This window comes from Dendronephthya gigantea, unplaced genomic scaffold (assembly GCF_004324835.1).
Source record: "Dendronephthya gigantea isolate DGI-Jeju-01 unplaced genomic scaffold, DenGig_1.0 000074F, whole genome shotgun sequence".
In the NCBI taxonomy this organism is placed as follows: Eukaryota; Metazoa; Cnidaria; class Anthozoa; order Malacalcyonacea; family Nephtheidae; genus Dendronephthya; species Dendronephthya gigantea.
Window position 1 is genome coordinate 300,371 of NW_021163084.1, and position 25,780 is coordinate 326,150.

Consider the following 25,780-nt stretch of genomic DNA (forward strand, 5'->3'; position numbering starts at 1 on the left):
AAATTAAACGGAATTTCCCAGTAAATCTAGTGGAATTGCCTCTAATCCCTTTTGAAAGAAAAATATACCTAACACACAATAGATTACTTTGGCCGTTTTGTTTGTATGCTACTGTTTCCCAAATTTCCCTTTTTCGAGGAACTTTAGGATGAACAAATCTCATAATTAATTCTACTTTATGCACGTGAGTGTGTGTGTAGTAATTCGATAGTTAGGTATTGGATACAATAAGAAGCTATTTAATATTACTATAGAACGAAACAAAGTGGATTACTAAGTTAGAAAATGCCAAGGTTGCGCTTTTTTTCATGCGTACATCCTGTATAATAGAAAGGTGGTAGAAGGATTTGGAGTTTAGACCAATAGCATTTAGGTCACCTATTAATTGACATTTTTATTTGCTTTACTAATGCATGATTAGTGATTACCTGCATGCTTCATCGACAGCCTCGTTCCCAGGCTCTTTGAAGCACTTCGCGGAGAAAGCACTAAGCGTGCAGGGGGTTTACCGACGCAAAGTTAAAATCGACTGAAAGCAAGGTTGCTTATAAATAATCACAAAAACACGTTTACTTCTCGTACCAGTCTATTATCCTTTTGTTTGTTGTTCGAATGTTTGTAAGTATAATCCGTTTTCTTTCAGCCTGCAAAGTTCGTTTAGGGTATATCGCTTCTGCTTAGCTAAATTATAGAAGTTAAAGATTTTCAGTCATTCGTACAACAACTATAGCTTATGAAATACGAAGTTTATGTTGGCATTTATATTTTTGTCTTTGTTCGCAATAATGGAACTTAGCATGAATTCTTTTTAACTACATTTATTATTATGTCCTAACTATGTCATACATAAATACAGGTTTTCCTACACTATAATTTTGCTTGTCAAGCTTATAAACGCGATAAAACCTGATATGTTTTCTTTGACAATTATAAGGAGTCTTGTTCTAAAGATGGTGGTCAGGTCATGCCAGCTCTTCAATTAAGCATCTCCTTTTCTGTGCAAGGTTAAAGTATGCGTGGGATGAAAAAAAAAAAGCTGTGATGCAAACATTTTAAAATTTCGCAGGCATTTGAACAAAAAGATTGTTATTCGTCAGTGCCCGACTCAAAGATGCTGTGTAATCTGTTAACAGTGCAAAGTGTGTCACAATTATTTTGCTTTTACGATTCATGCGCACACAATTTTTTGATTAGATTCATGGCCTTGGCCAATGGTTCACTATAGAAGGCTTATTCAGAATAACTCAACTTCCTTCCTGAAGATTTTGTGCGAAAAGCACTTTGGCCTCTTAAAAAAGAAGAAGAACCTGCGTGGGATAGTTGGCAGCTAATCAGGGCCTTATTTAAGTGTATAACTGGGGGGTGAACACCCCAACCCGTCATTTGCCCCCCCTGACGGTTTTCCTCCTTCCCCCAGTGAATGAGATGTTTTCCTTTAACAAAGCAATAAAAAGTGAAAAAACATGAAGGAACAATTTTTTTCTTGATGGGCTCCATTGTAAGCATGGTTTATATATATATATCAATCATGACGCAAGGTCCCTTTTGTCATTTCGTCAAACCTTTATAACCGAAGTTCGCAGTTTGAGGGTTCCAAAAAATGTGCCACGTAATTTGCTGAAAGGGCCGAAACATTAAACATTATATACTGCGATTTGCCTACCGGCGTGTTGGTTTTCAAGATCTATTTAAGATTTTCAAAATAGCGTTGTGGAAGGTAGAAAGACGCCGCAGGAAACAATGAAGACGACTTGGCCGCGCAAGGTTCTAGTCCCCCTCGACGTATTCGTGTGGCGCGTCGTCAATCGTAAACTCTCTCTTATCCGTTATGAAAATATGTATCGAAGCCGTAATTCTAGAACGGATTGGATTATGTCAGCAAAGTAAAATAAGTTGGACTTGGCGATTGAAAGAATGTTCTTTTATTACATCGTGACAGAATACTCTTTCTGCTTATGGTAGCCATAATGTATCGTCTTTCACTTGGTATTGTTATTTTCGGCTGCGTACTTGTCCCAGACATGTTGAGTGCTTGGCATCTGATATTCAACTGTCACATCCAACCTACAAAATGAGGTGTGATAGCCATGAAAGAAGTACTTTTTTGAGTTTTTGTGCGATTCTCGTAAATCTGGGATTAGTTCTGGAAATTCATCGTGGTATCTGCGTAGGAAGCAATTGATGTAATGAACATATTTTTGATAATCCATTTTGTCACCATTTTGTCTCTAAACATTACCACTGCCAATTTATCATCACTATCGCCATCTTCATCAAAATGAACACAAATCCATCGCCTACACCAAAAACGTCGACTTCGCTGTCCTGTTTGTTGTTCACCTTCAACAGTATTTTCATCGCCATGTCATCTATCTCACCTTCAATATCACAGCCACATGACCTGGACTGGACCAGGATATCAACACCGCCACAACCATCAACAACACAAAATATCTTCACTGATCAGTGATCACAATCATCACATTACCGCCACAAGCAAAATTACCCACCTTTTATGAGCCAGAGTTTGAAACATTTTAACCTTCTCAGGTGCTGTTAATTTCTTAATGGAACTCTCGCGAACTTTCCAGTCATCCTCGCTCAGCCCCTCCTTGTTTTTCCCACAGCTTAATGGAAAATGAACATCGGGCATGACCTTCGAGATGTTGGCTTCGTCCTGATTTTCATCCTTGGAAAGGAAATGTTCTGAGCAGCAAATACCTTTCTCTTTGAGGTATTCTTTATCCTTAAGCGAAACAGGAATGGCAACTCGTGTGAATTCAATCTGTTTTGGCGTAAGAGCCTCGTGCGGTGTGGCAACATCGTCGATGTCTTGAAACGTTGCGCTGTTTGGAAGTTTTCGTATCAACGTGGGCAGCCTGTTTAGGTGAATTAATAATTATAGTTGTAAAATGAAAATTGGCGTAAAAACGTTGTCGACTGTCGGAATAGAATAGAAAGGACCGTGAAAACGATGAAAACAAAGGCGTTTTCAAAATCGTCTTTTCTAGTTTATCGTTTTGACGCCCTGTTTACACGATCCAAGGAAAAATATGCCTAATTTGTTCAATTAGCTTCAATTTCTATTGTAAATAGACGGCGTTTGAAACCGTTTTGGCATCAAAACGAAAATGAAAACGCTCGAAAAGCCGAAAACGTCGTCAATGTGCACATAGTCATAAAAGCGACTGTGGTACCAATGAAAAGTTGAAAATATATCTATGATAGTACAAAGACTATGCACATTGCCGTTGCAGACAGATCATAAACGACATCTAAAACTTCCAAGGAATTTCATTGCATCATCAGCCATCATCATCCAGGGCTTATTAATTAAATGTACCAAATTATTTAAAGCTGAAACTAGGTCTCGCACTGCTACTAGCATGAACCCGCAAAGTTAGTTTGTGGGAAGTTGTTGTAAAGACATTTATTGGAGTACTTTTCAAGAAGGGCGGTTAACATTTTGACCAACCGGAGCTGAAAATGCCCACTTTAATTTTTACTCGGTCTGACTCTGCGCTCCAAAGCGAAGAAACATTTAAATTCTAGTGACATGGCATTATCATAGTCTTGAACTAGGTGTAGACGCAGGAATTTAGTACGCCGAGTCACCAGGCGCTAACATGGTTGGCGTCAAGCGAAAACATTTATCATATTTGAAGCAATATCGCTAGAAAAAGCCTTCTTTTGCCCGAGGGTAATTATACTCGACGCTGATGGACGAAATTCATAACAGCTAGGATAACAATTAGGGTGAATTACGTTCATTTATGTACAGATATTTCATACATAAATGACATAAACATTTACTTGAACAAAAATAATCAGGAACAAGGATTGGACAGTCACATCATCAGTTCCACTTAGGAAACTAAATATGTTTTTAAATCTGATAAAAAAAATTTGAAAATTGATTTTGCAGAGTGACCAAAAGGAAAGCATCAAAACATTGCGAATCGCAGCTTTCCGAGTTTGCAAAGCCCTTTATTTTTAGGCTGCGTTCACCGGCACGGTACCAGATTCGCTCGTCATGACATTTTCGTTTGCCGTTATAAAGTAACCACGATTAGTCAGTGCTTTTTAATTTTATCGATTTGGTATATTTTAATATTCAGATCTCGGATATTAAAATCTTCGCTGCTCTTTGGCAACTACAAAATTTGACCTGTTCCGATAGCAATCCGGTACCGTGTGAAAGGGGCTTAGAAAAAAACCACTAGTTAACCGTAGCTTGATAGAACAATAGCAACCTAATCATAGCCCTAGCTAGTTGTACTCTAACATTATCCTAATCATAGCCCTAGCTAGTTGTACTCTAACATTATGAAATGTCACCAACCTATTGCGTTGACGACCGTTGTAATATCCGAGATAGTTCAATGGGCTCGTATATTGATTATTCTTTTCTATTGGTGCTTTGATGAGTTTTACAAGAGTGGCTTCTTTTCTCGTAGCAGGCACATTGCTTGAACCATCTTTGCACTCCACCTTGCTGTCTGTCAGACGGCGAAGCTCGGACAAACTTAAAGGGGCAATCGTGTCACGTATTGGCTGACTTGGCCGAGAGCACTGATCTGTATAGGCGTATGGATTGTCGTAAGAACCAAGCCTAAAAATACCGCTGCTTTGGCAGTAATTACAGATAGGAAAATCTGAAGTTCCATCGCAAAAGTCGGCCACGTTTATTTGACATTGACATATGATGCATTTGGGGTGGTTTCCACTTGGATTGGTAAAAACATCATTATACTTGTCCTCCCGGCCAGGCATGGGATGAGGAGACTTTATTCTAACAGTCTTTTTTGGCTTTTCCTTTCGTGGGATAATTTGCTTTTGGTTTTCGGGTGTGGATTTCTTCTGACTGCAATAGTCTAGTCGATTGCTAGTTGTGTCATAGAATCGTTTAGTCAATTCTTCTAAGGCGGTGATGTTTTTCGCTCCTAAAATCTGTTGGAAAAAAAACACATGGCTTTCAAAATTTATAGGCAACCATATGAAAATATTCACTAGCTTCTGGTGAATTTCTTATGCTGCACTGAATCCTTTCCTCAGTTTGGAACAGGGGCGCTTGTTTAAAATAAAGGTGATGTCCTGTCACAATGTAAACAAACGCTTCGTTTGCATTTTGAATGAGCTAGAGTCTGTGCCCAAAGAAATCCGAAATAGCTATGCGAAATTCATATATTCATATGGAGAGGTTCAATGCGCAAATGCTGCAAAGGTTTAGAAGAATAGTTAACTTATAACTACAGTTAATTCCTAGAGTAGCCGATCGGCAGCATCGTGTATTTTGATGACGAACGGCAGCATAGTGTATTTTGAGTGGAAATTCAATTGATTTTGGTTCTGGACAGTGTGCGAACAATACTGGATCAATACTGGATCCGGCGATGGTAGATCTATAGTACTAATGAAGCCAGTTTGCTTGGGAAAAGAGCAAGTTTCCGTGTGGTAACAATACAAGATCAATAAGAGATCCAGGGAGAGCAGAATTCCCAGGGAGAGCAGAAATCATAGAGGTGGCCTCCTTTGGAAAACGGAGTAAATTTTATTCTTGTTAATGTTTTCTCTCTCATCTTTCTACCTCGAGATTTGTATTACCTTTTGTTTGCTCGTCATTGCCTCCATGTTGGCTGAAATGGAAGAGTAAAAATAGTCGGGATTTTGAATAATAGAAAAAAAATTGAGCATATTAGTAATAGTCACATACCTTTGTGTGGCGTTAAGTCGAAATATGGAAAAACTTTAAAAATTGGCTGGAAACAATCGTGGTCACTTGGTCTTTTCGTTAATAGGTTCGCGTCTTTTGCAATGCTAAAAGATGTGGAAAAATTATTTTTGAGAAAAAGGTTTGTGAACGCACCTGTCCCTACAAGACATAAAAAATTGAACAGAACTAGAAGTAAGTTTGCATGAGACGTCTGAGACCAACAAGAACACGAGACACTATAAAATAGAATACATCAAAACAAGCAGGCAATAAAACACCCTGTTTTTAATTGGAGCAGTTTTAGAGTATGGAGTAGCTTTGATTCAAGGCAGTTGCATTGCATAGCCTGACGTTTTAGTGCCGCTATGGAAATTTTATAGATTATTAGAATAACAGCTATTCAAGTTATTCATTGGCTCTGTTCACGACTGTACGACGAGTGTTTTAGACGTTGTTTATGCGTGATTAATAAATGTAGACGTTTTTGAAACTATTGCTTTCATAAAATTCCACTCACAGACGCTCAAAACTAGTTTTAGTTAATTTCTGATTAAATTAAATACCACTAACCTCACGACATCAACTTTGTTGACATCTGGAACCCTGTACAAAAACAAAATGGATGAGGAAGCCTACTTGCTTGAAAACCAGCTACTTTGAAAGCTATCGCAATTATACTAATCTATGTTGTAGCCTCACTGCTCGGCAGTGAAAGTCTAGGAGAGTTAACCATCTAGTTGATTACCAAGGCCAATTTGAGTTGTGATTTCGCCATCTTTCAAAGGCGATTTAGTTTACCAAAGAGGCAAAAAGAATCGGCAAGGTTTTCGTACAAACAAAATCGCTTGTAAGCAGAGAGATATTGCAAATCAAAGTTGCTTGATAATCAACTACCGTCACGCACTGCGCGCTTAAAAGCTAAAAGGGGAAAGATCTATTTAAAATGAAAAAAATAATAAAAGAGCAAAGAAAAACTTACAGTTGATCGTCAGGCCTGCACGTACTCTTGCTTAGTGACGTCACTTGATGAGGTTGCTTTACTGGATGGCTAGTAAGTTTATGAATGACGTCATCTTCAGATTCTCGATAATATTATCTGTGAAGACTTGCAAAACCCTTGTCGCTACATCTATAGGGTATGGCTAACAGGCTTTGGCGAGCAAGATAACAACTGAAAACAAACCGGGTGTCCACGCTACGTACACCAACTTTGAAGATCTCGCTACAATATTTCTTGTTTTAAGCTCTCATTTCAGAGAGGGGGCGATTTATACATGGCATTTAAACCTTGAAAACTCACGAAAGAAAACGTGTCCCGAAATCTTCTGTTACACATACCGGTAGACATTTTCCGTTGTGGAATCACTTCTTAATTGATGCATTGGTTGTTCCAAACGTCACCAGACATTTTAGGAATTACATTTATTGGCGTGAAATTACTGTTCATTTTAGAGAAGCGATTTTATTTTAGATAAGATGTGATGACATCTAAGAACGAACCTATTATTTATTGTTTCAATTTATACTTACAATTTGTGAATGCCACCTCCTGTATGGTCGTGCCCCCGGCTAACCAAAAGTCCTTTTCTTCCCACTTTAAGTTTCGAATCAAATCTCAGTAAACCAATTCCACCATACGTCTTCGCGTGAAACCCCCAGTGTTCCCGTTGTGTCCTATTTTGACAAAATGATTAAAACAATGATCTTTCATCGTGCCAGTGGTATTGTTGGTGAACTGCTTCTGGATGATGGCAATCGTTTATTTACTTTATTATACTTTCAGCAGTTCCGCTCTACGTTTTACTATGGGAGACGTCGCACTAGATGTCCATGGAAATTGCATCAAAATCAAACTAGAATGATTTAACTTTCTTGAAAGTAAGAGCTCTGTACTAACTTCATGGTATTTGTATAAAACGAGTAGGATCGATAAATCAATAAATAAGTATCATGCTTTATACTATCTATACGGAACCAAGAAATCTAAATTAAAGATGCCATGTAATATTTTTATGTATGTATCTGTACCGTAGCTCCATAGAGATTAAAACAAAAACGAATTGCTGACTGCAGATTCACAAATTGATCCATTGGCCAAAAATTGATCAGGTTGTCACATCAGGAGTGAACAATGTTGTGCTGAACCCTGGGAACAGTATTGTTAACAATGTTGTTGAAGCTTGTTGAATCATCAATGTTGATGCAGTCACGATGCAATGTTGTTTTAACAAGTTGCAACAACGTTGATGATTCAACAAGCTTCAACAACATCGTTAACAATACTGTTCACAGGGTGCAGCACAACATTGTTCACTCCTGTTTTTAACAACCGTTGCATCAACATGATGATTTTTACGCGTGTAGTATCCTCTGCATGCTTTTTATAGTGTTTATCCCTTCTATTAGGCAAATTAATTTCTCAGAATACATACCTTATAGGTATTGATTTTTTTGGTTTCGCCATTGGGGCGAAATAATCCCCGGAACGAAAGGTAGGCGAGATGTCCAGAGACATTTTTTGATCGGTCAGTTTTTTCGTTTGGCGAGAACGCCGTCAAGCGTTCTAATTGACCTAATTAATGACAATGCAAGGTAATTAGCCTAATTAGCACGTAATTACAATTATTATATACTGGGCCGTACAACAGCTGACTAGCGTTAACATTTCACATCAGTTATACTTTAATTAAAGGAGAAACCTGACCAGCGATACAGTATTTTACTTACAAGTTGATCTACACGCTTTTATTACTGATTGTATTTTTATCTTAAAAATATATAAATTAAATTCCAAGTGTACCAGCAGACGCTTTTTCTAAGAAAATAAATACTATGCTGCAGGTATTTATACCTTTTTAAAGAAGAAAAGAAGACTCAAGTGTAGTGTAAACGGGGCTTTATAATTATCATTAAAATTTCAAATACTTTATTTTTCCCAGTGATCTTTGGCCAAAAGGCAAAATAATTCTCTATTGTAGTAGCAGGGGAATCTAGAGAAGTTTTTTGCTAATAAAGGTTGCTCGACATAATTAAAAGCCATTTTTAAAGAGAAAATTATGGGGTTCATGGTCCACGACTGTTAAATAGATCTTCTTATCACAAGAGAGAGGCAGTGACGCTGATGATATTTACAAAACAGTTTTTTTGCTCATCTAAAATTGGAACATACTAAGCCTTAAAGACGATTAAACATGCTAATATCTTCGCTAATCTTCGCATTAAAACCTGAAAAAACTAACTGAAAATTTAATACTACTCTGTCTCTGTCGAGGTTGTTAGAGCAGTCCTTCGACTCCATCCTACACAAATGAGATGATGAAAACAAAAACCGAAAGGACACCCTTATTAAGGACCAACAAAGACTGCATGTACTCGGTAATGAGAGGTCTCGCGATTCTCCCGAGTAAAAATGTTTCCCTGTATTGCGTTCTCAGTTGCTATTACGTGGCTGTTTATTACTTTCCTAGTCTAACAACTGTTCCTGATCTTCGACCTACTAAGTTTAATGTAAAAAATTAAGCTCCGATTTGCTAGAAACAAATGTTTGCTCGCTCAACCCCATGCTGATGCCACTCATGTTGGAATGTTTACATAGCTACCTGACTTACATTAACAACATTCTTACAAAATTGGTCACTTTCCTAAAATTTGAAGGAAATTCATCTCATCAAATTCTAATAGCTTTTCAAGTCTTCGCCTCGTGTATTTCAAAAACGTACAGAGAGTGACACGTTTCTCTGCAGTAAAAAACAATCTCAGTGACTGCCAGATAATCCTGTTGCTTAAATTTTGTATATAAAAAATCATCCGTCACTGTCTATGGTCTTGAAGTTTCTTTTTAAAGAGCATGGAAGAGCCTTCCAGTGCCATAGAAAATCGAAAACTTTTCGTGGCAGGAGTGTGTTTATCTGTGATTTAGCCCAGCTCCCTACTCTCTAACACGCTCGGCGGAGCATTTTTACACTTTGTGTTCAGTTATATCATGCAGGAAAAAATTGTAAAAGGTGAAAAGTCAACATATAGACGTCATATATATAAAAGTCAATATATAAACGGATTAGGAATAACGTGGTATAAGAGCAATTTAATTTTGTCACAGAATAAAAAATAATTAAAAAATACTGAATTTTCGTCATTCACAATCATTCATTAGTCAATCAATTATAGTTGTAGCTACTGGTTTTAGTGTCAATCATTTTGCCCAAGGTAATAATTTTCAGACAAACTTTGTCCCCGATTTGGACCTTCAATGTTTACATACCTTAAAAGCTTGTCAACTATGGTGACCTCTCGTGAACGCCCGGTCCTTTACCTAAGCTCAAACACTCCTGCATTTAAGACGCAATTAACATGTCACCGTAGAGCTAACATGCCAAAATTAAAGGCAGAGTTCGAATTCTTTATCAATAATACAAACATTGATATGCGTATACGAGAATATAGGTGGAATTGTTGATTTGTCGGGCTGTCTGTTCTTTATAGTCGACTGGGTCGGGCATTTTGGCGTTATTGAGGCCCCGGCCACACGATTCTGGAAGAATTTGAAAACGAAAAAATTCTCCGTTAAGCCGGTTTTCCACTAGCGATATTTTTCGCGCGAAGCGACTTTATTCCTTTGTATTTGAGCAATTTGTTCCAGATGGTTGCAGTTGAGAGCTCTGGAACAAAAGTAAAATGTCGATTCGCGCGAGAAATATCGCTAGTGGAAAACCGGCTTTAATTAAAGGATTTATCTGCGTCCACACATAAACACAAAACCTTCGTGTTTTCCACCCGCGTGTCGCGTGAAATGATGAATTAAAAACAAAAATCAACCAAACCGAAACTTTGTTTGGGCAGACGACGAGCTTAAGCTCCTTCTAAATGTTGTTGGTGTATAAAGTGAAAAGAGCAGCAGGAAATGTATGAAATACCATCGCGTGTATAACCAAATACTCCGACATTTTGGTCATGTTTCTCGCGTAAAATACTTCCGTTCTCGGAAAATGCTAAAAAGATCAGTGACGAAGATTTTACTCATGATGAAAATAACCTAAATTAGACTCATTTGACGCTAATATAGCAATTTTAAGTTAATAATATAACAATTATAAGGCTTGAAAAAAGCATGACATCGTTTCCAAATTTATCCCGCAAAGCCGTCCGTACGTGTCCGCTCAGCCATCGTTTTCAAATTCTTTTCAGATTCTTCCGTTTTCAGTTGGCGAAAACGCCGGATACGTGTGGACGGTACGCGTAACTGTAAAAATATCGTGCGTTTTAAACGTGGTCTGAGATCGCGTGTTAAACGTATTTTTATTATTATTGAGTATTTTTATTAAAAATTCATGGAAATTTTGCTAAAATCGGTTATCAGATAAGTCGGGTAATTTATACTCATGAGTTGTATAAGTCGGGTCATTTTGACTGAAATCGTGTTCGCCCTGCGACCTGCGACTCCTCCCCCCATTTTTAGCCCCCACGCATATGGTTGAAATTAAAAATAACATTATGAATCAGACGAGGAAGGAACATACTGTGTCCGTCTCACTTCTGTGTCCGGTGCAGCATTCCCCCACTTCCTTAAAAGTCCTAGTTCTAACTGTTAGTCTGTTTTTACCCATTTCGCGATCAAGCAAACTAAATTTGCTTGAAACTCAGTGAAAGTCTATTTTTACTGCAAACCACAGAACGTATTTAAAGCATCCTACATGATGTCACGCTTGCTTGCATTTTATAGTATTGCGCACAGTCAATCAAAATAATATTCCCAAAGGGGGAATACCCGGTAGATTTTACTCATTTTAGCCATATCCAGAACACTGATTTGTACTGCATCATCCGTTTGGGGCATGCCCCAACGATAAATATAGTATACCTTATAATGCCCCAACTTCCCCTCTATTACCCAGTCCTAGCTATTTTCACGCCATTTCATTCGCCGAACACTACCATTTATATAGAGGACAAAACAAACTAAAGTGCCGATTTGTCTCTGCATGTTTATATCTATTGATCTACAAAACATAACATATTTTTGTGCTTTTACGAAAAGATGTGACGATGTCCGCACAAACTGGGGGACAAAGACTTATAGATTATTTTGTTGTATGTGGCCTTGATAATGTGTCTGGATTGGAGCCCGACCAGTTATTAGGTATGTTTTGAAAATAGATTTGCAGTGTTTAGTGTTTGAAATCGCTTAAAAACATGATTTAAGCATGAATATAGGTCGCCTCCTTGAAAGGATTTGTAAAATAGCTTATAGTCTTTGATAAACGTACATTTATGATGTATAATTGCATGTTTAGTTGGACAACTTTTCGTTCGGGTTCATTGCCATGGGCTTCCGCAAAATTAATGCTCAGCTGTGTTTTGAATTGTAGTAAATTTGCAACTGTTTCGCTGCCTAAAGTCGCTTTGAAACATTTCTTAAGCCCTGATATTTGAGATATATTTCCAGATTCATTTTGTGCTTCGTAGTAGGTTTACTAAGTTACATTAAGTTTCATTGTTGCGAATTATGCTCAATAATTTTATTAGCCTAGCCTCGGCACTAAGCCTTGGACGCAAATATAACACAAACAAAACTTTGTTTATATAAGTTGGTACGATGTTGAAAAATTCCACATCATGTTTCCTTTGTTTTTATTTGTTTTCATACTGTGAGTAATTATCTAACTTTCCATCTTCAATAGGGAAGTCTTAATTAAGTCTCTACAAAATAGTTGTTGCAATTTTCGCTGCTTAAACGCATTGACAAGTGTAATCAAGCTGTAATATGTCTTGACTAAGCCCTTCCTCCCTTGTTAATTTGTGCTATAATTGGCATATAGGTCAGCTAATATGCTATTATTACTATACTATTATTTCTATTATTGTATTGAAAATGATTTTATTCAGTCTTCATTTAAAAACCTACTGAATATCTTAACTAAATATAGTTTAATTGAGGAGGTGTTTAACCCATTTGGTAGCATTCTACTGATATTATGGTTGTCATTGTGGCAATGGGGATTCAACTAAGGCCAAATGTAGTTGTGGGCATACCAGCAAATATTTTTTGCTGAAGGGTGGTTGGTAATCTCCATATAAAATTCTTCCTGCTGCTGCTGTTAGTGAGATTGTAGGAAAGAATAAATTATGCTTGCTGCTAATTTGTAAAAGATAATGCACCAGCATTGTATTTTAAATTCCAAATTTGAAGTGGAAGTTCACTCTAAATAATGCAACCATATATATGTATTACTTAATTTTTGACTAAGGATATAAAACTTGGTCATCTGACCATGTTAGATCATCATCATGATGTTGTAGCCAGATGGACTCATAATTGTAGAGCTATCCATGTTTCTGTTTTTCTCAGGTGACTCATTGCATGTAGCTCCAGTTGAGAGATCTTACAAAGCCAAAACTTTAGCTCACTATCCTGAGAGTGTTTCATGGAATCCATTTGATGAACATGCTGTCTGCATGGTAAGTGAGAAGTCCCATGTTTGTTGCTAAATGCTAATAACCTCTCTTTTAGCAAAGTTTCAATTAATTTCACCACATTCAATTTCAAATCTTCCTGTATTTATGTTCTTGATCCAAGTTCCTGATTTCCTTGGCCTCCCCTTTTTTTTCTCTTTACATTCTAACCTTGACCATGCTTTCTCTAGCTATCGCTTCCAAATGGACTACAATTTAAGCTCAACACTGAAACCCACTCACCTTCATTTCATTCATTTCTCATCACACGCGAGGACGGCTCTCGCTTGCATGGATTTGCCCTAACATTCTATGAAAAGGTCAAAGACTATGGAATCTGCCAGGCAATGCAAATACTTCAGGATATGTTCATGGCTGAACTAGCTTTAAGCTCTACAAAAACCCGATCCCATTCAGCGATTCCCTATAGGGACCATTTGGAAGGATTCGAAACCTACCTACATAATAAATCTCCAAGCCCAACACCTGAAATCAAACTATACAACTCAGAGAAGCACAATCTATTGGTTTCCAAGTGTCTATGTCTTGTTATGCCGTTACCTTTTATAAGTGCTGCAAAGGCATGTCTGAACAAAATTTACCAGGCAGGGTTACATGAAGAAGATTTAAACTTTCCTTTAGAGTGTTATCTATATAATCTCATATATGAAGTCCCTCTACCTCCCCCTGGAAGAAATTTGAAATTTACTTGTATTATGGAGGAGGTTATGTGTCAAAGGCCTGGGCCTAATGAGCTGCCACTCTTTGATTATTCAATGGAAGATTTACTTGAGATTGTTGGCATAAAAGATTTTTTAAAATTGGTCTCCTGTGTCATGCTGGAACATCAGATTTTAATTATTGGATCTGGTGAGTGCAACTGTTTTGGTATTGTTGTTGTCACTGTTGCTTGATATTTTCTCAAAAGACTAACCTGTAGAATAGCATAGTCTATACTAGTAAATGCTTCTTTTGTACCGTTCGCACCTGTGTGAACTAGTAGGTACATGACAAATGTTGAAAAAAACGCATTTACACATACGTCGTAAAAACTCACCCGCGAGCTCGCGGCAAGTGCTTGCATCTAATTAAAATAAACACAGAAGCATTTTGATTGGATGAAGACCAGAAGACACACGCAGCGAGCTTGAGACTCGTTGCGATGCTTGAGAAAGAGTCTTTAGTGCCCTCGATAAAACAAAGGTGACAAACCGACATTGGGTTAGACGTTTTGTTAATTCTCTGCTCTGACAAAGTATTTTTTCGTTTGAAATTTCGCGCCAAACATTTTATATTGACGTCATTTTGCCACGACCATGAAGAACAATCGTGTGGATTGAATAATCCCTGTGGGTGCATGACAATAATTGACTGTCTTTTGGCTCACATACTATCGTGTTTTTTGTCTAGATTTTTACACCTTTATGTTGGTAGCTGAAACCATAACCTCGGTAATATTCCCTTACACATGGCAACATGTTTATGTTCCAATACTTCCAGCTTCGCTTCTGCATTTCCTAGAGGCACCTGTACCGTTTGTAATGGGTTTGTACTGCAATGATACCAATGACACCGATGCACTACTGCCTGCAAAGGTGAGATATATAATTGTCGAATATAACATTTATTGTTGTGCTGCTGCTCTCATTTTCACTTGTAATCTGTGCTTCGATTTTCCTCTCTTGATTGTTATAAACGAGTGAAGAGTTCAATTTTGTCATAAAATACAAGCAGATCCTTGATACCTAATTCACTCGTTCACATCTACTAAAAGACGGAAATTGCTCCCAAAATCGCAGGGTAATTGTAAGTGTGGTGAAAATTTCATTCCCAAAAGTATGCAAAATTCATAAACTTTGGAAGGCCATATTGTTCGCATTTCACAACATTTATTGACAAACCCTTGCAATTCTTCTACTTTTATCATCATTCTCTTTCTGAACATATCCTTTTTTTGAACGGAACAATCTATAATATTTTAATGTTTATGTCTTAACCAATTTAGTCATCGTTATGTTGCCTGGATTTAAACAACCGTGTTCTAACTGTTCCGGACGAGTTACCCGAATTACCACACGAGAAGGAACTGTCCCAGGAATTGTCCGAAGTTTTAGCAAAATATAGCAAAAAGGCAAATGGATCACCTAATACAGGCCGATCAAGTCCTTCCCAAATCCCAAAAAAGAAAAACTCTGACGCTCGGCTAATCGCTAGAAAACCTAAGAAAGTAGACGTAATTAAGGCTGGTTTGACTCATTTAAAGACGAGTAGAAGTGCTTCGAATTTAACTCCAGGTGAAGGAATAAACCCTAGGTTAGCCTCGTTGGAAAAAGTTGCCCAAAAAACGGGCATTCAAATAAATTTACCATTGGATGGTAAAGAAAAACCGAGCGTTGACGTTGAACTGGACACGAATGACGCGAGCGAGGGGGTGCAGGGACTGAATGCTAAGAAAATGCGGGAGTTGGAATTTAATCTGGAAATTCGTGAAATCTTATTGAACTGGTTTACTCAGCTATTTTATGATTATGCGAGTTTTGTTATATACCCGCAGAACGATGAAGATATCGAACAGTGGCTTCAAAATCGGGAGCAAATGGAAAATTTTGATAAAGCGGCATTTTTGTCGGATCAACCACCACAATTTTTACCGTTTTTGGCTCCCTTCATTGAAACGCAAATGTTTGCAACTTTTATTGATAACAAGTTGTTTGATTCTGATCACGACACGAGACTAGCTGTGTTTGATCAGAGGATAGAGCAAATAAATAACAGGTTGGGCAATGATGTCAGGTCGCATTCGTACGAGAGATGTCAGAGTGTAAGGACCGCATGTAAGTATTAGGTGGGAGGGGAGGTGGGGGGCCGGGTTCTGAGAGCCGAGGGGTGGGTTGTAAGAGGCATTGTGGGTTGCAAGGGGTGCATTGTGGGAGGCGAGGGGTGGGCTGTGAGAGGTGAGGAGGGTGGGTTGTAATAGGTGAGGGGTGGGTTGTGAGAGGTGAGTGTGGGTTGTAATAGGTGAGGGGTGGGTTGTGACAGCTTAGGGATAGGTTGTGATATTTGGTGTTTATTGTTGTGTATCAAATATAGAGAGAGAGTTCATTATTGTATATCATCATTAACGTAGTAATGTTGGTGAAATAAATACTGATGATGTGTGTAATACTGATTATGTCAAATCTTCTTTCTTGTATTTTCAGTACAAGTTTTATCCAAACGGACGAACTCCATTGATCACACAGCACCAGTTCCTCATGTACTTGACGTAGAGATAAGGCGAGGTATGTTCTTCTTAAATTACGCACTCCAGTGCAGTGCAGTGCAGTGCAGGAACTCTAGCTTGTGCTACAGCAACCATTTTTTAATTCACATCTTTTCTCAGGGATGGGTGATGGAATTTTTCCGGATTTGATCGAAGAAGCTTTTGTGCTGGATAATGTTGATTACGGGTAAATACCATATTGGTTTCGCTAAATATATGTAGATTCTGTTGCCATTCAAGATTAGATTTCTCAGTATGTGATAAGATATAAATTAGTGACGAGTCTTGCAGAAGAAAAGTGCATGAAGTGTAATGAACACAAAAGTTTCGTTGTTCCCAAATATACATCTTTCAAAAGAAGAATTGCGTTGGAAGTCGCAAGAAAAATTGAACCGTGTAACAGGGCCTTTAGTTCTGATGACAGTCATGTCCTACACCATAACTGGCACCAACCCACTAGCTACCCATGACCGACCAAGCTGCATCCACCCCTCAGGTATTGCACCTTAAACACTTTAATAATTCTTTTCATCTTTCAGACGTCGTCAGCCGAAAGTCAACTGGCGACGTCGAGATCGGCAGAAGCAACACTCAGAGCATATATCACTTAACGCCGCCATAAAGCAGGTATGGTGAGGGCACCAAAACTTTGAATCATCCTTGGATCCCTAGTTAACCATATGGGAAGGGAACTTAGGGAAGGAAGTACACCATGATTTCAATATTTCTCTACGACTCAATATAACTGGGCAAGCTGGTGGGAAACGCCTAAATTATTTTGCTAACCCATATTTGAAATCTACAATGGGATAGGTGCATTGTTTTTCAGGGTGTGAAACAATTCCAGGGAATGTTTGCAACACCCCACCTACATATTCAGTCTAGGACATGGCGTTCTCCTTAGAGGGTCCGGTATTCAACGTGTTTCTCTGCTCATTTAAACTTAGAAAACGTATACATTGAATCTACCCGAATTCTTCATTTCGATTTAACATCGTCAGCTAAATAGCTGTTCTTTTAGATACCTAACAGGGTATATCATTTATAGTAGTCTTGATGTTATCCCTGAAGAGGAAAAAGCGCTCCCTGCTAGAACTTTAAATGTTTGATAGCCTATAGCCAAGCTGACAAACTGGAACTTTTCTTATGTGTACATACCACTATAGAAATTATAAAAATAATCTAATGACTATTGCTATGCCCTTTTAAGGACGGGAAGAAAATACGAGACAAGCTTGCTGTCAGCCTTAAGGTATTTTTCAAACTACACACTTATTGCTGAAAATCTCATGGTGTTGTTGTTTTTTACATAAATACTCTACTCTGAGTAGCTCCCAACCGGGAGCCATGATGTCTATTATACATATTGATATTTTTGTCTGTGCTGTTCTATAGTTTAACAGCCCTGTAAAGTATACCCAAGTATAGCTCAGTTATTTCATGTTGTTTCTAAAACGCACTTGACCGTAATCTTCTTCTCTGTGAAGTTATCGGCTCGTATTTTCATAATAGAGATACCTGCAGGAGAACAAAAGTACAAGAAGCGCGAAGTCTCAACTCGGTGACATGAGCTTGAACTCGTCTGATGCACACATCAGTTTTATTCAGCAATTATTGACTGAGTGTAAAGCAAAGGTAGGACAAGCAAAGTCCTACTTTACTAAGTTTACGCCTGTCTTCTAAAAGCACTCAAACTCATTGATTGGGGGATCTCAATCACCTTTTAACAAGGAATAGTTATTGCTTGGCGGTATTTCCACTTAAATGAACGCTTGATTTAGAATGTACCTTAGCATTATTGTATAATATTATTGCATGGCATTGATTGAGAAACGACTCTCTTCTCAATATGTTTAATCGACCACCAGGTCGACGCCTGTTCACGTTATTTCAAATAACTCGCATTCCTGGTCTGATAACGGCTCTCATCTCACAATAAGGTTTTAGTTATGAAAATTGCCTGTAATGATTGTATATGACTCCAGTGAAACAGTATTGTGATGGTGCTACTCTGGTCTAATGTAGTCTAATGTAATAATACATGTAAAAATTACGTTTGTTATTACGTAAAAGCTTGTTATTCTTTAGCCCACTGGAATTTGATAGCACCGGTAGGCTATTATGCATGGTTTAGAATGTTTTAAACCCCTTTATTTTTCCCAAATACCCAGACAAAAAGAATGCTGGTGTTGAAGATGGGTCAGGAAGCAAAAGATCTCGGTCATAATGATGTCAAAGGCGTCGAAGAGAACACGTTGATTGCAAGTTTGTGTGATCTTCTTGATAGGATCTGGGGACATGGATTGAACATACGGAAGGTAACTAAGATTGATATATACCCTGACAATATTCTGCAATAAGCTATAGTTTGTAGATATCTCGAATGTTAGCTCTATATAGGTAACATTCTGAAATAGGCTATCGCGGTTCAGTACAATAAATTTATTGTAATACCTGAAAAGGACCTCAAAATGGAGGTGCAATTTAGGCATTTTACTCTGCCTGAGTGAAATACCTGGAATGAAAAATATCTCTTACATACGTGTTTAGATGAAGCTACAAACGCTTTAAAAGTTATAAACTATACTTATACTAACTTTGAAAATCAATTTCAGGCGAAGTCTCCGCTTTGGTTTCATCTACTGTCTTACTATGAAAGCTGTGATGGAGACGCCATGGAACTTTCTGAAGACAGTTTCAGTAGCATGTCATGTACGCCATAATTTTTTAGCTTTTCTATGATACTTATGATATGCTCGGTGGTTCTGAACTTTTCTAAGCTCTGGAGGACCTGCAAAAACATTCCTAATTGGTCCTGTTATACCATCAGAGTAAACTATATTCACTTATCTATGTCTAGTTGTCCAGACCACTACATATTATAGAAATGAATTTCAGCCCTCTAAACTGAAGACGTGCACTTACGTGCTCTTACTTCTTCAGCTTTTTTTGGAGCACATCTTTTACCTGCATTGTATGGAAAAAAATGTCTTTTTTATAGTTCCACGAAGTGCTGAATCATCCCCAGTCCTTCCACGAAAACAACACATGCGACGGAGCACCTCGCCAGAACCTAGTCGGGTACGGACGGAAAGTCCCGCCGGTCGTCGTGTTACTATGGCTTCGAAGACTTTGGGGACCGATGTAAGGTGAGCGGGTAGTCCTTAGGTTCAACATTTGCTATCACATATAATTTTGTTGATTATATCATATACAAATTTGAATAATGCTGCTATGCTAGTTTTCCCATATGGTACGTATATTTCAGTCAACCACTTTTTGGATATATTTGCAAGCCATTAACGTAACAATTAATAACGTTTATCGTGCATAACAAACTTAAATCTCTAATGTCTCTAATAATAAATCGATTAATATAATATAATATAATATATTAACCCTCTTACAACTTCATGTACGTGCAATTAATTAAAAAAAACAGTGGTAAATCCGCTCTCAAGAGGACGTCAGGCGACCCATGCATGACTTTTGAACCTGAAATTTTTGGCCGAGATGTTCGTAGGAACAACTCCTAGTCACTGAGGTAAAAGGCACAGTGTAATACACTCCTACCCCTATAACAAAAATTAAGAAATAGGTCTCTGTAATTTTTAGTCGTCAGAGGAGTTTTTCTCCGAGCCCATTAAACCGCGTTCAACGACACGAACGACATCGTCGCTGTACCTCGCCTTCTTTGCCCGTTTTTAAGCTGTCAGAGTTTAATCCACAATCGAGCTCTTCTGGTCTGCCTCAGATAAACATAATACCACCTTTAGTCGATGTTGAAAAGGGTCGTTTGTTAATTACTATCAGGTATCTTAAAATTTAAACGAACAGCTGGGTTTCTTTATGAACTATCGCTCAGCAGATGGCTTCCAGTTATTAGACTGACATATTGTTAATTTCATTCTCTTGCCAATTCCCTTAACATGTTATCCTACTGCATTATCTTACTGTAGTCATGCAGTAATGCGAAGAAATCAGTTGAAAAAACTGTCAATGTCTATATATAACACTTTGGTGGGACAAAGAATGGGGCCAAGTGGCGATTAATAATGGTAATAGAACGAATAGGAGTGCAATTAATGCCAAAATCATACGAGTGATTACAAAATCAACCGACCGCGCAGCGGGAGGTTGATTTGTTAAGCACGAGTATGATTTGGCATTAATTGCACGACTTAATTCGTTCTATTACTTATTAATTATCCATCTTCTGTAATCAAAAATTCTGGTCATTTTCTTCAGCAAATATATCATTTAAAAGGTCAAAATTTTCAAAATCATTGTCAAATTCCTCCATTTTTAAAAATTTCGCGCCCCAAAAGAAAACAAATTCTTATTTTGTATCCTGAATGCTGATTGGCTACTTGTAAAGCTATGCTGAATTTCATTGGCTGTGAACAAGAGTGCGATTACAGCTCACCAAGAGTGCGATTAATGATTAATCGCACTCCTGTAAACCAATCAAATTGAAGTATTTGACAGTGATTACAGAAGATGGATAATTAATAAGTAAACAGCAGCCTCGTACCCAACACTGCACGATAAGATATTGTCAAGTTAATGGGTTAATATTTGTCAGTATTTTATTTATATTCTTGTTCATTGGAATAAAAAATATGCCATCTTATTGTTTGTTTAAGAATTGTTGAGAGTTCTCCACCATCTGCTGTCCGGTTGTGCTCACATAAGGAAACCCACAATTAATAACTAAACTATTTAAATAACATCGGAGAAGTAGTCGTTTCATAAAATGTAAAAAAAACAAATTTTACATAACCAAATATAATGATATAACAACAAAGGTAAACTTTTAAGTTAAATATGATATGTACAATGCCAATACTTGATGTCAGATTCTTGTTTTTTCAATAGATTTCAGTGTTAATATTTTAAATATTTCATAGGAGTGTGAGAAATTTATCTGAAATTAAGACTGACACCGGGTGCCTTCGCGCCTTTGTAAGGTACGTATTTATTTTTTATGTAGTTGGTGAATTGTTAACGGTATGGTAGTCTCTACGGTACATTCGCTCCATCAAAAAATTATTTATTAGGTTGGCACTTGAAAAGAAAACATTGTCCAAGCATTTGAAAACATTGTTGAATGATAAAGATATTTTAAGGTAGTGTTTTTTTGTGCTGTGTAGTGTTTTTTGTGCTGTAATAGTGAAGCAGGCCGAACTTGGCGAATAGCGAAGGTTGATTTATTCTTCTATATTTTTCAGGCAGTACTACAAGAATTATGCGTTTGTCCGCACAGAAGAAGAAAGAGAGCAGTTCTTGTACTATTTATTGTCGTTAAATGCTGTGGATTATTTCTGCTTTACCAATTGTTTCACTACTTTAGGTGAGAACAACACACATTGTGTGAAAATCGTACATGAACATACACAATACACCATGACTTTCTGTCACCATAATAAAAGAGGTTGTATCGTTATGTTACGGATTTCGTGATTTGCGGCTAGGCAAGGGTGGCGGTTAGGAACTGGGTCCAAAGAGAAAATTTTTCGTGCGCGTAAGATGACGACAGTACCATAAAGATTACTGTACATAATCCTCTCATTATATTATAACCTAATTCCAATATTGGTTAGATGCAGCTTATTAAAGTACCTAATTCTCCTGTATTCAGTGTACATTTTCACGCATGCTATTATAGTGACTTATTTTGGTCCTTGATAATAGCATTCCTTTGGCAAGTTCCTGACATTTTATTATCTTTTCAGCAATCACGTATAAAGTTGTCATAGTAACAGGCAAGCAGCTTGGCGGCAGCACGACTACAGCAAATGTGTGGATGATTTTGGCGGGAGAAATAAAAGATACCAATATCATTGATGTACCCAAGGGAGAATGTGAATTTCGTTTTCAGGTGAGAGCAATAAACGGTAGCAATGTTTTAACCTGGAGCCGAACCTCCCCAATGTTGGGCTGTAGCTATATAGATCAAGGTAATTTCAACCAATGAAAACTTCTATTCATATGAAAAACATTAGATAAATTATATTGTATGTATCCAACAGCATTCGCCTTAGCGAATTATCATGTCAATTACAGTAAAAAATGAACGTAATAATTTTTTAGCATCCAAATGTTGGCAAGCTAACAACATTGCGGATCGGTCATGATAGCTCTGGGTATGCTCCTGGATGGTTTGTTGAACAAGTCTTGGTTAGAAATGAGATTACGGGACATCTTTATCGGTAAAATATGTTATTGTGTATAGTCGTGCTATGTATGGGTGCCCACTGCAGACCGCCGCCCACTTCTGTCTCGCATCCAGGCGCTTTGTTATCCGTTTCGTGTGTTTTCATGGGGCACGTGGCCTCACGATGGAGAAGAAAGGCCTGGTACGCAGTCTAACCTTGGGCGGACCATTAAGTGATACGAATAAGTCTATTTGTAGGTTTCCATGCGGCCGGTGGTTAGCGAAGAGTAATGATGATGGAAGTACAGAAAGATTGTTGGTGGCAGAATTACAGCAGAAACAAAACAATAATAACGAAGGTGTGTATATATTGTATCAATTAACAAAATCTTGAAGTGTTTTTACAGTAGTGTCAGAATGATAAACATTTTCTACACTTCAGAATGTGGAGGTTCCAATTCAAATTCACCTCAAAGAAGATCACCAGTCGTCGCTCGAAAAACCCCTGAAAGTAAGATACAATACTTCTTTGGTACAACATTAGTCGGAACTCATCAAAGCTATTGCTACGCGTGTAAAATATATCATTCAGTCGACTCTTGCAACATTTGTGTACGCGGGTATGAAGATAAAATCTTATGCAAAACATTCCACCTCTCATTGATCTTCGTGTTTTGTTGAATATTTTAGGGAACAGTATTCCAGTCGTTCAGGAAAACGTCGCTAACGCGGTTAATAACATCGTGAAATATTTTTGTAGACAAGAACCAGGCGAGGTGAGTTAGGTCAAAATGATCGCAACAATGAGTTTCAAACTATCATGATTTGTTATACCTTGTGCCATCTATCATGCTGCGTATTTTGATTGTGAATACATCTCACCTGAATTATCCTGCAGAAAAAATAGCGATTAAAAATGCTTCTTTGACGCATTGTCAGTATGTAAGTGTTAGAAACTAGCCATAGGATTGCAGAGATTTTGTGTGGAGTAGAAAACGATATCTCAATGCAAGTGTGAAGCAATTACCAGTTATTTGGTTTCCATCAAATGTGAAAATTTGGATTTTCATATATGTGAAATGTCAAATTCGTATTTACTGCACAAAGGCAAACATCGTGTTAAACTAGAGTTGTTTAAGGGACGTTTTTAACTTTATACAGAGAGGTTACCTGACGTACTTGCTTTGTGGTGAAAATGGACTTTGTGATTCATTGGATCAGGTATGTGATTTTATCCAATACAGCAAAGCACTTTTCCTGAGTCAGTAGACATTTCAGCAAATACATTTTATGATATCGTATGCTAGTATAGTAAAATTCCTCAGCACGGCTGTTTGACTGTGCTATAACGCCGTTAAGTTAAATCCCAAGATTCGGAATTTTTCTCCAAATAAGAAACTTAGCAAAGGAGAAAACATTAATTGAGACCATTTCAATCGTGCAAGGACGCTAATATAATTATGTTGATTACGATTTTTATTTGCTACTAGGTCTTCCAATGTGGTTTCAAATCATCGCGACTCTTTCAAAAGAACTTTTTCATCTGGGATTTTATTGGTGAGGATTTCTGCTAGTATATATACCATGCTAAGTATTATCCATTTGAAATCCCGTCTTTTAATGCCTCGAGTTCCAGCTTTCGTTGAAGTTTTTCGTATTCCATCAATTGAAAAAGTTATATTAATCCTTATAGAACAAGATGGCGATTACATCTAATTCATCTAATTTTTGATGTAAATTTGATTTTATTCATCATAGAAAAAGTGTACATGTATCTTAATTCCGAAGAAGGATCATTCATTTTGACAGAACAGCGTCATGCTAAATTATCGTTTTGTTCAGTCGTTCAGAAGATTAATGATGCCTCACAGACGGTCGGTAAGGATGGCAAGGTAGGTGTGATTGTGTTTTTTTTTACATTTTGATGCGTAACCCGATAATACTGCGTTTTTTCTTTGATAAGTTTTACATTCACGAATTATTATCGCGGTTGTGTCATAGAATCCAAGTTATGCCAAACAACGGGTAATTTTGGAGCGATTGAAACAGCTGCTATCCGGCGGGGTGCAGGATAGAGTTTTCGTGATCCACAATAACGTTTCATTTTCTTTGCACCTATATTCCTTCCCCGGTCGTCCATTTTGCCAAAACTAATCCGTCTCTTCATTCATTTTAGTTCCAAACTCTTATTTGTCTCGGTGCAAGGTGAGTGAGATTTTTAATGAAATGTTTTAATAAAATACTGTATGAAAGTTGGGTACCAAACCAGCAGCAGTCTTCTTATTTATAGGCAGAAATTTAAGCTATAGCAAAGAAATTAGTTTGCAGATGACGAAAGTGCCACTATATGCCACCTCTAACAAATATATTCTTTTTATTTACCCTAGGGATCATTTGCTCGAGGAGTGGTTCCCTCTGATCTCTGTATGCCCAGTCACGACTCACATGTACGAACAAAACTCATTCTTGCGAGATAAAGACATGATTCAATTCCTGGTCGATGTACTTCGTTCATTGGTTGAATTCAATATCGTACTCGAGTCGTCACTGTTGAAAGGAATATCATAGCAGGTTTGGAATTCCAGGTATACAGCTGTTAACTGAACGGCGGTATCCTATGTATGTTCGATGTGTAACACGGCTAAATCACAAATCCGGGGTAAATCTATCCTAACCTTTCACTTCCGATATGTTAATTCCGTGATATATATTGGGATGGGGTTCTTTTGTTCAAGTCGTCGTTCGGGAAAACCTCGGTCATGAAAATTTTGGGGAGAATGGGAGGTTAAATATGGGTTTAATAATGGATTAATTTAACAATAGACTTTATTCACAAACGAAGAATTTACCATCGGATTTCAGATAATCAAACGCCACTATAATGGTAATAAAATGGAAATAATCCACAAATATTTGAATTTTATAACAATTGAGTGAATTCGATCGTCCACGAAATGAACAATTATTATTAGGAAAATTTAATACACCGAAATATTATTGAATTATTGTAGATCTTGGCAAAACTAATATTGTACGAGATGCATCTTTTTAACACTGACTGCGAGAGTTTTGTAATATAAAAATTATGTAAATTATTATATTTGAGAGATAAATATATATTATTACGTAAAAATGAGAGAAAACAAATTTGCAAAAACATGTAGCATGAATAGCCACGCAGAGAAGATGGAGTGATCGA

General features: G+C 37.5%; 1 protein-coding gene across 2 annotated transcripts; it reads left to right on the forward strand.

The window, feature by feature from the left end:
* Positions 1-11,639: 11,639 nt before the first annotated feature.
* Positions 11,640-25,667, forward strand: LOC114531747 (DENN domain-containing protein 5B-like). 2 transcript variants are annotated; one of them, XM_028553366.1, is made up of 27 exons: positions 11,640-11,849; positions 13,059-13,168; positions 13,354-14,032; positions 14,573-14,757; positions 15,168-15,996; positions 16,363-16,443; positions 16,545-16,611; positions 16,964-17,051; positions 17,635-17,676; positions 17,937-18,059; positions 18,596-18,742; positions 19,040-19,136; positions 19,426-19,573; positions 20,040-20,237; positions 21,335-21,394; positions 21,485-21,553; positions 21,656-21,777; positions 22,160-22,305; positions 22,518-22,636; positions 22,840-22,940; positions 23,024-23,092; positions 23,272-23,357; positions 23,743-23,802; positions 24,072-24,138; positions 24,340-24,473; positions 24,758-24,786; positions 24,969-25,667. In XM_028553366.1, exons 1-27 carry the CDS (start codon positions 11,756-11,758, stop codon positions 25,147-25,149), a joined length of 4,131 nt encoding a protein of 1,376 aa, XP_028409167.1. In that variant the 5' UTR covers positions 11,640-11,755; the 3' UTR covers positions 25,150-25,667. The 2 variants fall into 2 exon arrangements, with proteins under 2 accessions (XP_028409167.1, XP_028409168.1); XM_028553367.1 differs by lacking the exon at positions 20,040-20,237.
* Positions 25,668-25,780: the final 113 nt, after the last annotated feature.

Bases quoted from the DNA above. Each gene is read 5' to 3' on its own strand.
- LOC114531747 (XM_028553366.1), top strand. From the start codon at position 11,756: ATGTCCGCACAAACTGGGGGACAAAGACTTATAGATTATTTTGTTGTA. The intron at 11,850-13,058 runs GTATGTTTTGAA...TGTTTTTCTCAG, and splicing joins GGAGCCCGACCAGTTATTAG to GTGACTCATTGCATGTAGCT. The intron at 19,137-19,425 runs GTACGCCATAAT...TCTTTTTTATAG, and splicing joins CAGTTTCAGTAGCATGTCAT to TTCCACGAAGTGCTGAATCA.